This window comes from Cynoglossus semilaevis, chromosome 1, assembly GCF_000523025.1.
Source record: "Cynoglossus semilaevis isolate Cse_v1.0 chromosome 1, Cse_v1.0, whole genome shotgun sequence".
NCBI classification, from domain to species: domain Eukaryota; kingdom Metazoa; phylum Chordata; class Actinopteri; order Pleuronectiformes; family Cynoglossidae; genus Cynoglossus; species Cynoglossus semilaevis.
This window is the reverse complement of record NC_024307.1, coordinates 22,104,501-22,118,233: the sequence shown is the minus strand read 5'-3', so window position 1 is coordinate 22,118,233 and position 13,733 is coordinate 22,104,501. Positions and strand designations below refer to the sequence as shown.

The 13,733-nt window shown below is 38.6% G+C and overlaps 1 protein-coding gene across 1 annotated transcript in view; it reads left to right on the top strand.

Moving 5' to 3' along the window:
• gal3st4 (galactose-3-O-sulfotransferase 4) overlaps positions 1–13,318 on the top strand; it is a 25,426-nt gene extending 12,108 nt beyond the window's left edge. Inside the window, exons 2-4 of the mRNA XM_008319390.3 lie at positions 1,450–1,566; positions 6,569–6,869; positions 7,657–13,318. Of these exons, the coding sequence (XP_008317612.1) occupies positions 1,450–1,566; positions 6,569–6,869; positions 7,657–8,721 (1,483 nt within the window). The 3' untranslated portion in view covers positions 8,722–13,318. The remainder of the gene's footprint in view (positions 1–1,449; positions 1,567–6,568; positions 6,870–7,656) is intronic.
• Positions 13,319–13,733: the final 415 nt, after the last annotated feature.

The window sequence follows — 13,733 nt, the reverse complement described above, 5'->3', positions numbered from 1 at the left end:
GGAAAACTCCAACACACGACTGGCAAGCTGGGAAGCTATAAGCAAGCCTTCACCAGCACACCACCTCTCACCGCGAGCAACTCCAGAGTAGAAGAGAGTCCAGCCTCTCTCAAGGAGTTGGGTCCCAGAGCCCAGACTGTGGGTGGAGGTGAGCCCGACTATATCTAGTCGGTATCGCTCAACCTCCCGCACAAGCTCAGGCTCCTTTCCCCCCAGCAAAGTGACATTCCATGTCCCCATAGCCAGAGTGGTTGTCCAGGGATTGGGCTGTCAGGGTCCCCACCCACAACCGCCATCCAAATCACAAAGCACCGACCCCTTGTGGGCCTTCCTGCGGGTGGTGGGCCTACGTGCTTGTTTGGGCTGAGCCCGGTGTTCTCAAGTTTATTCCTACCTATAGTTTTTTACGGTCTAACTTCTTTGGTGTTGTGGTTTTCTTCAATGGGGGGGGGGGGGGGGGGGGGGGGGGTGGACCCCCCCACCCCTATACCTGCCTAGGGAGACCCTACCAGGGGCATTAAGCACCCGACAACATAGCTCCTAGGTTCATTCAGATACTACACATAATATAATTATTATTATTATTTATTTTGTTATTGCAAATGTCTGTTGCTCACTGGTTTTTATTTTGTAAAATTATTTTGCTTACTGCTTTGGCACTCAAATAAACTGGAGAAGAAGAGAACTGACGTTTGCCCTACAAACAGTTATCGTCCAATTATACATCATAGCAAACATTACTATTTAAAACAAAATGGTGGAGCACAAGTTGCGCATGCTGCCCGAAAAGATTCTTTGAGGTGACCACGTTGCATGCTCAGACACCTCTGAAGTCACTGGGCATTGGGTAATATTTATTTATTTATTTATTTATCAATACAAACTTCATACTCTGGGAATTGTATGAAATACTCTTCATACAATTCCCTGCTTACTAAAATAGATTAATTAAATGAGCTGCAATGCTGCCATCTAGTGACTTTCACGGTAATCTACAGCCGTTTATCCCCAAAGCTATTTTTAGGGCACACATCATTTGGCGAAACCAAGACATTGCATTATCGGGTCTTCATTATTGGAGGAAAAACCGATAATGATATTACATAGTTATGCTAATATCGGGCCGATCCCTACTCATTATGTTTTAAATGTGATAAATGAAAACAAATACAAAGAATGTGGGAATAACTTGTATAACATCTGTATAATATTGTATAGCGTCTGTGTTTGAACCAATTACTCTACATTTTTGTCATACAGGAAAAATATGTTTATTTTATTCATTATTTTATTCATTATTCATTTTGATATTATGCAGAGTGACCGCTGCGTGTGCCTGATTGAGATGTGACCTTTAGTCCATATCGCCCAGCCCTAATATACACACATATCTTATGTCTCTTTATGACTTCCCTTTGCATCCATTGAATTGTTTTCCTTCCTCTTTAGGATGTTGCGCTGGCTCTTCTGTGGTCGTGTGGGTCCAACGTGGGTGTTGAAGGCGTTGCTCTTCTTTGTGGCCATAGCGTTTGCTGATCAGCTGCTGGGGGTCATCTTCAACAAAAGGTATGTATCCTTCGGTATTTTTGTTGCTGTTATAACCAGAGGTGCACCGGAATCCAGTGATTTGGTTTTGATCTAGATTTACTGTGATTGTTCACGCAAACAGCAAGTAATTAATAATTGTATTACAATAAATGTATGGAGAAACAGGGGATTATATAGTATTTCTGTAATCTATTGGTCTGACTTTACTTTAGGTGAATTATGTGCTTGGTAAAGTTTGCCAAGAACTTTTACATACAACTCTAAATCTTAGCAGTTGATATTTAAGGGTGTTAAACTAAAATACGAAAATTGCCCTGGTAGTTGCAATGCAGCTTGAACTTTTTCCAGATCATCTGTAAAAAAGGACTGGACTGTACTTGAAAGTACTATATGTTATTGAAAAAAAATCATAACCCTAACCCATACGTTGGAATTTCGAACTTTTTTTAGTATAAGTTGTATGTTAACAGGTTCTGTATATATTACGTATTTATTTATTCAGTCTTCTACCAAAATATGTTTGAATTAAAAAAAGTTTATTTCTTGTTGTGTGAAATATGAGTATGTGACCTAAAGGTGATTCATTGAGATTAATTAATGTAAAAAGCTATAATGAATTCAATTTGTTAAACATCTATCTACCTATCAATCGATCTATCGAGTCATAAATGATTTATTTTTTCTATCAAAAAGGTCCATGCACAATTGATAGCTTTGCTGTCACTCCTGGCTGATTTATTGTTTAACCAAGTGCATGATAACTAAAGTAGGAAGCATGCTAAAAAAAAAAAAAAAAAAAAAAAAGCACACACACATAAACACACAATGGTCACAAGCATGAATCACGTGAATCACCACAGAGAAGCGCTGCAGACTTTCAGCAGCTATATCACGCTAGTGTCACAATAAATTAACATCACCTGACCTGTGTTCTTTTATATTTCGGGAAAAAAATGATAATATAAAACAGATAAATCATGCGATGGGTCAGCAATGTTTATCACAGACAAACGCTAGCTTTGCTGTCACTCCTGGCTGATTTATTGTTTAACCAAGTGCATGATAACTAAAGTAGGAAGCATGCTAAAAAAAAAAAAAAAAAAAAAAAGCAAAAACAATTAAAAAAACAGGGTGAAAAATAAAAAATATGGTGAATAAATCACCACAGAGAAGCGCTGCAGACTTTCAGCAGCTATATCACGCTAGTGTCACAATAAATTAACATCACCTGACCTGTGTTCTTTTATATTTCGGGAAAAAAATGATAATATAAAACAGATAAATCATGCGATGGGTCAGCAATGTTTATCACAGACAAACGCAAGTGTGTTTATCTCTGGTATGTACGTCATACGTAATCGAATTACGTTGAATAAATGTAGTGAAAAAAAGGGGGGCAAAAACCATGTCCAAGAAACAAGGAGTTCCTTTTTTATCTTGACCCACTGTCATAATGTGATTGCAAAATCTGCCAGCAATTTTAACCACCAATCTTTGGAAATACCCAGAAATCCTTGTGTGTCTCTTTGCAGATGACAAACAGCTGTATGTAGGCAGCTGCTAATTAGTGATAACATATGCAGATGCAAGCTCATAGCTCAGATGTTGTCTTCCAATTTCCATAGGAAGTTAATAGGTTTGAAAAATTGCAGTTGGCCAGCGACAGTTTTTCGAAGACAATAATTAGTGAGAAAGCAAAGCAAACATCACAATCACGACTCCTCGGCACCGATGAATAAAATACATTTCCAATTTATAGCTTTATTCTTTATTCAGTTGTGTTTATCTTTTTTGTTAGAGCTATTTATTTTCATTGGTTTCGTGTATAAACTTGTACACAAAATACTTCAATCAATCTGGGGTTTAGGAACGAAATAATCATTTTTTTTTTCCATTGATTCCTTTAGGGAAAATGGTTTAAGTTTTCAAACTTTTTGGTTCACGAACGGCTTTCAGGAACAAATAAAGTTTGAAAACTCTACTTGGCTCTTTAGTACTGTAGGTGCAATGGGTCGAGTGATGCTTAGGAGCACTTGGTGTTATTAACCAGTCTCAAATTAATAACATCAGTCTCAATAAAGTTATCTTTAATTATTACGTTAACCTACTGATATAGCAATAATGTATTACTTGGAGTATTACACGTATAGTACAATCAATCAAAAAGGATTTTTAGAGTTCTTGGCAAATTGGGTGGCTTCAATGAATAAAGTAACAACACAAACACAGTTTAAAATGACGGTGATGGTGATTGAACTCATAAACAATGATCATAACAACAAAACAAGGCAACAAAACAGGCAAGTGTGTGTGTAGGTGTGTGTGTACTTGTGTGCGTGTGTACACGAGTGGTCGTGTAAGAGAGAGAAAGAGAGAGAGATGTAGCCTCTTAGCTACCAAGCAAGCGACTGAGCCCTTGAGGCGTGTTCACATACGCGACTGCGCAGTGGAAGAAGAACTGCGAGGTAGAAGGAACGGCAACAGGAAACACGTGAGGCGTGTAAGGGAGGTGTGAAAGGGTGTTTTGTACGCGCACCAAGATGCGCTCAGGTACAATGAAACAGTGCTTGTGATGTTATCAAAGTATATGGGGGAAGGGAGGCGTACCACGTGGTCTACTCAAGACAAAGGACTTTGTCGGAGTTTTCCTGATCCCAATACTGATAACGTTACAAGTTAACACTGAAATACTGACGGTGTACAAGCGTATAACACCGAGTCAGGAGGTTAGAAAAGAAGTGTATGCAACAGCCTAGCTATAAAAGCAGCACATATTTCAGACAACACAATTCAATATGCGTACTTAAACTGTCCCTAAGTTTAAATAGCACTTAACAATACTACAGATTAACTATTGCTAATCTTTAGTATTAAAGATTAACTAAAGATTAATCTTTAATAATCTTTAGTTATTAAAGATTCTTAAAGATTAATATTTTAATAATCTTTAATATTATTAAAAGATTATTACTAACGAGTAACATTAGTAACATATAATTAAAAGATTATACGTTACTAACGTTACTCGTTACGTTACTAACGAGTAACGTTACTCATTGCTTAGTAACAAGCAGACGTTACTGTAGTGAACATCTGCTCGTATTTAGAGGGTAGGGGAAAGTCCGCACTTCTTGGGTCCTTGCCAGAGTTGGGGACGTCCGCCTGGTTCCACTGTGTCCAGAGAGTCCTCTTGGCTCCGAAAGTCCGCTCCGGGAGGAAAAGTCTCTGACTGTCGATGTGCCGGTTCACACGATTACCGTTAGAAGGAATCCTGTCGCTTCTAAACTTTCCAATAACTGCTTTGGTCGCAGCGCTACGTTACTTGTGTAACTTATTACCGGTTAACTCAGTTAAGAAAAAGACACTACTAGAGTATTTATCACCGTGGGCAATGGTGTCTACAAAAACGCGTTGGTTCTTAGTCTTCTGAGACGAGCAGGTTTCTCTTTTCATCAGGGGTCCCACGGAGAGGAAAAGTCCTGAACAGAGAGAGTGAAATTGGGGCTGACCCCCCAATTTAAAGGTTGCGTAGGTTACTGATCGTGGCGTATGTGGATTTACCGGAAGCAGTGGAATTATGGGAGTTTGAGTCCTGGACTGTTCTAGTACCTACAGTACTAAAAAAAGACTGAACGGTCAACCAGTGTTATGTGTTTTCTTTCTACAGTTCAGTGACTCAGAAGGCTGTTTGGTGATCAGACCTTAAAACTTGGTTACTTCAGTGTTTGGTGCTCAGACCTTAAAACTTGGTTACTTCAGTAGTACTGCTTCTCCCTAATAACCGTTTTCTTTCTCAAATATTGACTTTGGACAGTCTGTAAAATGTCCAAATTTGTAAAGAAGCTGCCTAACACACTAGTAGTGTGTTGATCCTTTCAGATCACAGTTGATCTGCATGCACATTTACATCATCTGATATTGTCTCAATCCAAATTTTGATTTACAGCTGCAATCGAAAAATATGCATAAAATTAACTTAAAAGCTTAAAATATCCTCCATCACTCAGAGGAATATATCACAGACTCCTGAATCCACCCCAGGGGCCACTGAACTCAACTATTCATTCCTTATAATTATTTTTTATAAAACAAAAATTGGTTTCAACTACTAGCAACAACTTTTATCTTCTTATCCCCTGCCTCCTCTACCCTTGCCCTAAACTCTTTCCATGTTCTCTTTTTTTCTTCCTCTTCTCCTGTTGCCTGGCAACTCCATCTCCAACATCCTTTATGGGATATATTCACTCTCTCCTCAACACATGTCCAAACCATCTCAACCTCACCTCTCCAATCCTGTCTATGCTGGTCACTCCCAGGGAAAATCTTAGCATCTTTATATTAGCCACCCCCAACTCAGCCTTTTGTCTATTAGAGCCACTGTCTCTAAACCTCACATCATAGATGTCTCGCTACTGTCTTTTAAATCATCTCTTTCAATGTTTCTGTCAATACAGTGATTCCTCTCCTATCGCGGTAGTTGCGTTCCAAGACCCATCGCAAAAAAGGGAAAATCCGCGAAGAAGGGGCGAGTTAGTTATTATTAATATATTTACGTATATATATTTACCCTTTACAAACCTTCCCCACACTGTTATCAACCCTTCCTAGACTGTACGTATTACCATTTCCCACACAATTATATGCACAGTAGAGTTGCATAAGGGAAATATAAGACAAATATAAGAAAATATATGTTACGTAAATACACAACCATGGGGGCGCGGCAGAGGTTAGCGCTCAGCTGCAGGAGGGAGTAAAAATGTATTTATTATAAAATACTGCGATACAACAAAACTCTCACGAGATTGGAATAAAGAAAATATCTGCAATGTACTGAGGGAGCAAAAGGAGAACCGCGATATAGAGAGGGAACGCTGTATACAGATTCAGAAAAACAAATAAAACCGCTGAATACCACATGATGTATCAGCAGAGAAACAACAACCGTACACACAGTGTACAGTGTGAATAAAAATGTAATTGTATGTATTCTCTCTGATCCTCCTTTTCTGTCTTCCAGTAATGTCCAGCCAGTCCCTCACTCCCTTTTCTCATCTCCGGACATTCAGGGGCCATCGCTCGGCTCCTGTCAGCCCCGCACGCACATCATGTTTCTCAAAACTCACAAGACAGCCAGCAGCACTGTGCTGAACTTGCTGTACCGTTTTGGAGATGAACATAACCTGCGCTTTGCTCTCCCCCTGGACTACCAGCTGGGTTATCCTCATTCCTTTGTTGCCCATAGAGTCAAAGGATACCAGGGTCCCAGGGCCATTGAGTTCCACATCATGGGCCATCATATGAGGTTTAACAAACCTGAGGTGAGTAAATTAAATTATTACTTTGTGTGTGCTACAGTTACCGTAATTTCCAGACTATAAGCCCTACTTTTTTTAAACAATGATGTGGCTAATTTATGGATTTCTACGGGCAAACGAAGCTCATACAGCTAGCGATCGATGACTTTTCTGGTAGGCAACTGTGTGCTATACTAGAAGCGTATGTATGTCTGTGAATGGCTGTGTGCGTATATGTGGTGGGGTGCAACAGAGAGAGAACCGTGGTGAAGGTTGAGAGCAGTTTGAGTCCTGTCAATACACTGTTTATGTTCTCTTGAGCTTGGTGTGCCTAAGAATAGACCCCAACTTCCCTGCACTCAATAGTCCGGAAATTACACACATAAGGCACACGTCATTGCCACATCTTACTTAAAACGTACTTCTTACATGCTTTTGTGCTGCAACCTTAGTAACGTAAAACGCTATTAAACTCTTTATGTTACATTGTGTCAAAATAAAATAATGTTATTTGTTATGACTAATATATTATATGTTAAATACATACCAAAGTTGTTGGATGACCAGTATTTTGTTTGTTTTAAAACAAATACAAAGTGTTGATATTGGTCTCGGTATTGCAAAAAAAAAAAAAAAAATGCCAAAAAAATAATCAGTATCATATCAAATCAAAAAGTTCACCCATCACTACTTCTGTATGACTCACGTTTGGTATCACCCATCACTACTTCTGTATGACTCAAAACCAATTTTACAGTTTTAGTCTGATGCTGGTCATTCACACATCTTGTGTCTTACTCTTTTTTTTTAGGTGGAGAAGGTGATGCCGGCAGACACCTTTTATTTTTCTATCATCCGGGACCCAGTCTCTTTGGCTGAGTCCTCTTTTGCCTATTACAAATCAGTAGCTCCTGCTTTTCAGAAGGCCAAAAGCATGGGAGAATTTGCTGATGACCCTGTGAAGTTTTACGACCCTCATCTCCGCAACAATCACTTTGCCCATAACCCCCTGTGGTTTGACTTTGGCATGGACAACAATTTAAATTTCTCAGTGGAACTTGCTCGGCAAGGCGTGGATACCATACGCCGGACCTTCAAGCTCATTCTGGTGGCTGAGTACTTTGACCAGTCCATGATTCTACTGAGACACGCCCTGTGTTGGCCACTAGAGGCTGTTGTCTCATTTAGCCTCAATGCCCGCCAGCAAAGAACTGTCAGCTTTGGGGGAATTGGCGATACCTGGGTGGGTAAAGCTGCAGCTGCAGCTGGTGTCAAAGTCACAGGTGGACAATCACTAACAAAGACACCACCCAGACTGTCACTGACAGAGGAACAGCGGGAGAAGCTTCGGAATTGGAACGCCATGGACTGGTATCTCTACAAAGCCTTAAACCAGACCTTTTGGGAGGAAATCCACAGGTTTGGTCTGGTTGAGATGAAGCAGGAAGTAGCTCTTCTGAGAATGCTGAGGGAAGACCTTGCCAGGGTTTGTCTCAGGGACGGCGGAAAACCTGTAGAAGCACACCGGATCCGTGATAAAAACATCCGACCATTCCAAAGTGGATTCCAGAAGATTCTGGGTTACGAACTCCAAACTGGGCTGGACAATTACACCAGAATGGCTTGCCTGAGAATGATCAGGCCCGAGCTTCAGTACAAGGACCTGTTAGATGCTAAACAGTTCCCTCGATCCAAAACAACCCAAGTCCACCCAGGCCAACAGCCCCTGTCTGCGGTGAGACAAGATTCATCCAAGATAAGAGAAAGTTTTGTCAGCAGGATGGTAGAGGAGGCAAGGAGAGACTGGGATGGAAGCAAATTAATTGGGAGCAACCAGACATTAACAAGAAATCATGTCAATGGAAAATTAAGATAAGTCTCCCTCCTACATTTGCTACTTCAAAGAAATGAAAGCTGAGCCAATTGCAGTCTGTTAAGGACAAACATCCTCTTTTGCACTAAAACTAGGTGTCTTGACTTTCCAACCTCTTGGTTACTTGAAAAAGCTAATGGCTGCAGTAGGAAGCCTAAACATGATTTGTTTGTTTTTTTTTTTCCTTTTTTGTTCCCTTTCTAAAAGTTATGTAAAATCTTACGTTAGATTGTTTTAATGTTGACCTCAGAATTTCTTTTGCAAGATCTCGTAAAAACACACTTTGTGCCTCAAAGAACAGTCACTGATTCTAACTTGTTTGGTAGCAATACATGCAATACATAGTGATCTTTCAGTCCTACCACTAACCACTTGCTCTTTACCAATACACGGTATTTCCACACCCTTTGAGAAACAAATAAAGGAACATTCTCTGCTGTTATCTGTCTTTAACGTACTGTCTGATATTTACCTGGAGTTGCACACTTCACGCAAGCATTATATCAGTGGTTCTCAATTAAACTCTTGGGGACAGAAATGTTTTCACGCTACCCCCACCCACTCTCCCCTGACCCACACCCCCCAAATTTACATGCTATTGAAAACTTGATAACGTTTATGTATATTTACAAACCACTGTATGAGTTGCTGCCACCTAGTGACTGGAGGATTGTTATCATTCAAGCATTACAGCAGTGGTACACTTATGTCCAGTGTGCCATATTCCATTGGAAGCCCCTCCCTGTCACCTGCAAACGGTCCTTCAAAAAAAAAAAAAACAACATTAAGCTTATAACAAAATTCACAACATTACTCCAGTGTTCTAATCCAGAATGCAAGTGTTATTTAGTAATAATGAAGATCTAATAGTAGTTTCTCGAGTATCACATGTTCCTTTAACTGTGCACTAGACTGCTTTTCCTGCCACTCATTTTGCAAGTGATGCCTGCAAACTAATTTTCTCACTTATCAGGAAATGAAAGTTAAGATTTGTTGTTTGCAGTGTCAAGGAAAACAAAACACACAGTATTCCCTTGAGGCCCATGATCCTTCATTAGCAGAGGCCAAGTTGAATTTCATGGGCAAATGTTTTCTCTATGAAGATTCTCAGTTCTCATCCAGGTCATGGTCAAGGTTGAAGAGTTCTGTTAGGCAACTGGATGTGAAATTTTCTTAAAGAAGACGTTTCACCTTTCATCCAAGAGCCTTCTTCAGTTCTTCTGAGAAGAACTTAGTTCAGTTCTTTAGTTCCAGAACTCTTCAAACATTGTGGAAATTAATAAATTGAACGTGATTTGAAGGGCTAATGCAGTGGCATCCAAAAATTTCTCTACCCTCTTGCCCCCCTGATTCATAAGAAGAATTTGCTCATTTATTTCACACATTTTAAATGTAACTGTTTTTACGCACCATAGACGTCTCCATTTGCTAGCATTGCCAACTTTGGTCAGTTGGCGAGAGTGAGAGAACATTTACAGCATAATAGTCTTGTTACGTTTCATTCATTTATACCATCTGCGGCCCTGCAATGGCACTGCGCCTCCTGCAGGGGATGCGCCACCCATTTTGGCTAATTAATACTTCACTCTATTATTAACTTTATATGGTTTGAATATATATATGACAGTAAAAATATGGCACACTTGTGTGGGTTCAAATGGACTGCCAAGATACAAATCACTGTCCAGTATGGACCACAGAGCGTAACAGTACCAAATTCAAACCAAATAGTTCTAAAGTGTAAACTCTTTTCTTTTGTAGACTCTGGCCAGTCAATTCATATTTGACACACTCAAGCTTTACCTTTGTCTGACACCCTGACAGGAGGAAGAAGAAAAACAACCTCCTCCCACGGTTACTTAAAATGATTTTTGAACGCTTCTATGGATAGATCTTGGCAAGGACTGTCATTATTTAAGTGTTGAAGATACTGTACTTTGGTAGATTTACTGACATCACCATTCTTGAAAGTAAGGGGTTCCTTGATTCCCGTTGAATCTACCATCGACATATTTGTCTGTCGAGTGGCTTGCAATACTATCAAGTTAGCATGCAAATGAGTCAAAATAGGCCTAAAATTTAAATCATAAATATGTAATTTAAATTGGTATTTTCAAGACGGAAGTGGGTTTTATCGTGAAAGAGTAATGGAACCGCTTACTCTCACATTACAGATGCGTCATTGATTAGCTTGTACCGGTATTTTAAAGTATAGGTGCTGTAAATGAAAAGCACATGGCTTATCGAGTTATGTGAAATCAGTCTAGAAAGGTGGGAGTAGAATATTGGATTAAGTATTGTTTGATGACAAACAGTAAAAAGGTCGTTATTACATGGGTCTCAGGCTGTAAATTGTCTTTGAAAGTTGAAGTAATTGGACGTACAATTTGGACAGGAGAACAACCTTTGTTTTAATCATAATTAATCATAATTTCTTGTCGTACTATGTAATTGACAACACAAATCTATATCCCAGACTATATGGTCCTGGCTGCTGCTTAACCTAAGAGTTCAATTTCTACACCTTAATTTTCTCCGTGTCGCCTTTAACTGTGTACAATATGTACAGAAGACTGGTCTCAATTCACACGAATAGAAAGGTGTCTCATAGATAATTCTGAGGCTAAATAAAACAACAAAATGATGAACTTGGAGTCAACTTTATAGGCCACACCTTATGGAACTCTTTGTATGGATGTCCGATATGCTGATATTGTCCAAATATAAATTAACACGTACTTATTTCTGATTTTGATATCCAGCGATACCGATATATGCAGCCATTCGGGTTAAAGGCATAGGACACATTTCATTGTATGCAGTGGTGTACTGTGTTACAATGGCAATACAGTGCACAATACATGTAATAGTTTCACTTTCACATCAAAACTATTTTAGGGCACATTATCTGGGCATTTCATAATTAAGCTAATATTGGCCGATAATATTGGTTGGCTGATATTATTGGACATCCATTTTTGTTCAATTCTATAAAGTAATAAGACAGACAGGTGAGAATGATTTTCAGTTTATTCTCTTTATTCCCTCTTGGAACTTTCCTTTGGCGCCACCATTGGCAGGATGTATTTGTTTCACTTCTGGTTTTATTTTCCTCAGCCGCACCAATCATTGTTATTTCTTTTTCGTAGCAGTTGTTTGTATTTGGTAGGGAAGGCTTGATACAACATTTTCATGTCCAATACCAAAACTGCAACTTTAAGTATCTGCAGATATTGATATCAATCTGATGGCGCAAAGTTAAATTGAGCATTTGGGCTTAGGTATCGAAATTGAATGGGCTATAGATTTTTTTCAAAAATGTCCTATCCTTAAATTTGACCAGCGTCAGATGAGTATTGGATTGAGCCATCCCTAGTATTTTGTCAGGGGAAGTGAATTACCAGACTACAAGCAATTGTTTGTCCTCATGACAAACCACAGGAGAAACACTGCTTTTTGGGGACTCACTTATGCTGGGACATTTTTTATTCCTCAAGGTTTCCAGTTATGAAACGGGGCTTTAAAACAATGTTGTTACATATTTATTATTCTGTTTGCCATTTGTATATATTGTATTTATCTTGGGTTTACCTCTCTGTAGAGGTTAAATGAGTGTGCCTATCACAGTACAACGGAATTTAGCATGATATTAGTGAAAAAAGGTGCCAGTTAGTAATTAGAGTTCAGGTTTTCAATCGTTATTGTGATTTACTGGTTTCACTGATTGTATCACGTGACGGGACTGAGTATTCTGCATTGTTAACAGATTAACAAACAAATCTCCTGCTAATTGCTGCTTTTGAAGAAGTGTTTTTTTGTGTGCGTGTGTGAATAGAAACATCCCATGTCACGTGTCATTAAGAAAAGAAAACCTAAACATACTCCGTTCAGCACACTTCTAAATACACATACAAATATTAAAGGTCCACTTGTATGAATATATTACTGACATATAAATAAGTGTTAACTTTTTGCCGATATCCAATATGCCAATATTGTCCAAACACTTAATTTCCAATTCCGATATACGCTGCCGTTTGCCCCCCAAAACTGAGGTAAACATCTCAGCACCCTACAAGTGATTCAAGCACATTGAAGCAAATCTATTTTTTTTTTAGAACATGTGACAAAGGTTCTGGTAAAGCATGTGAACGTGTGCTAATTTTCCAACATACATTTATTCATACACAGTTCTTCCTTCAAGAAGAAGTCATTACTCGTGTTTACTTGACAAAGCTGAAACAATGTTTACCTTTTTTGTTTACTTTTTTCTTAAATGCAATCTCTCAACTTCTCTCTACCACACCTTTGAATAGGAGTCACCGCATGCATTAGCATTTTAAGTAAACTCCACTTGATAAACATGACACAACTATGAGCTACATTTAGGATAAATGTTAGGAACATTTGCTAAAATGTCATGATCCAGGCAGTGGCTAAAGTTTGTTTCAATAACTGTAAAAGTGTACTCTGGCTTTAGTATTACTTGAAACAGCATAAATCCATTGATTAAAATTTTCTTAGACCAAACTCTTAATGTGCATACACAGAGTTGAGCTGTTCTCTTCCTTGTATCGAATAAAAATTGTTTTTTATTGAATGATTTTTTTTTGTCAGATTTTTAAAATAACTTGTCTTGTGGTTTTAAAGAATAAAGAAACAGTCTTGAAGAGGGTCAAAGAAAAATAATTAATAACGCTATATATAAATCAGTGATTTTTACTAAGAAAAAAGATACAGTCTTGAAGAGGGTCGAAGAAAAATAATAGGTATTCTACGCTATATATAAATCAGTGATTTTTACTTACAGCAGCTGATGAGGGCTAAAGTAACACTTGGGGGAAAAAAACTATTAGCAAAACCTGTCCCAGCTACATGGTTATTATATAAGCATTACATCAAGTTGTTTGCCCTTAATTAGCTTCTTAGTAAATAACAATAAAAAGTACTGTATAGTACAGGTGTAAGCAAACTTGATGGTTTGCGGGCCACAATTGTCCTAAAATTGAACCATA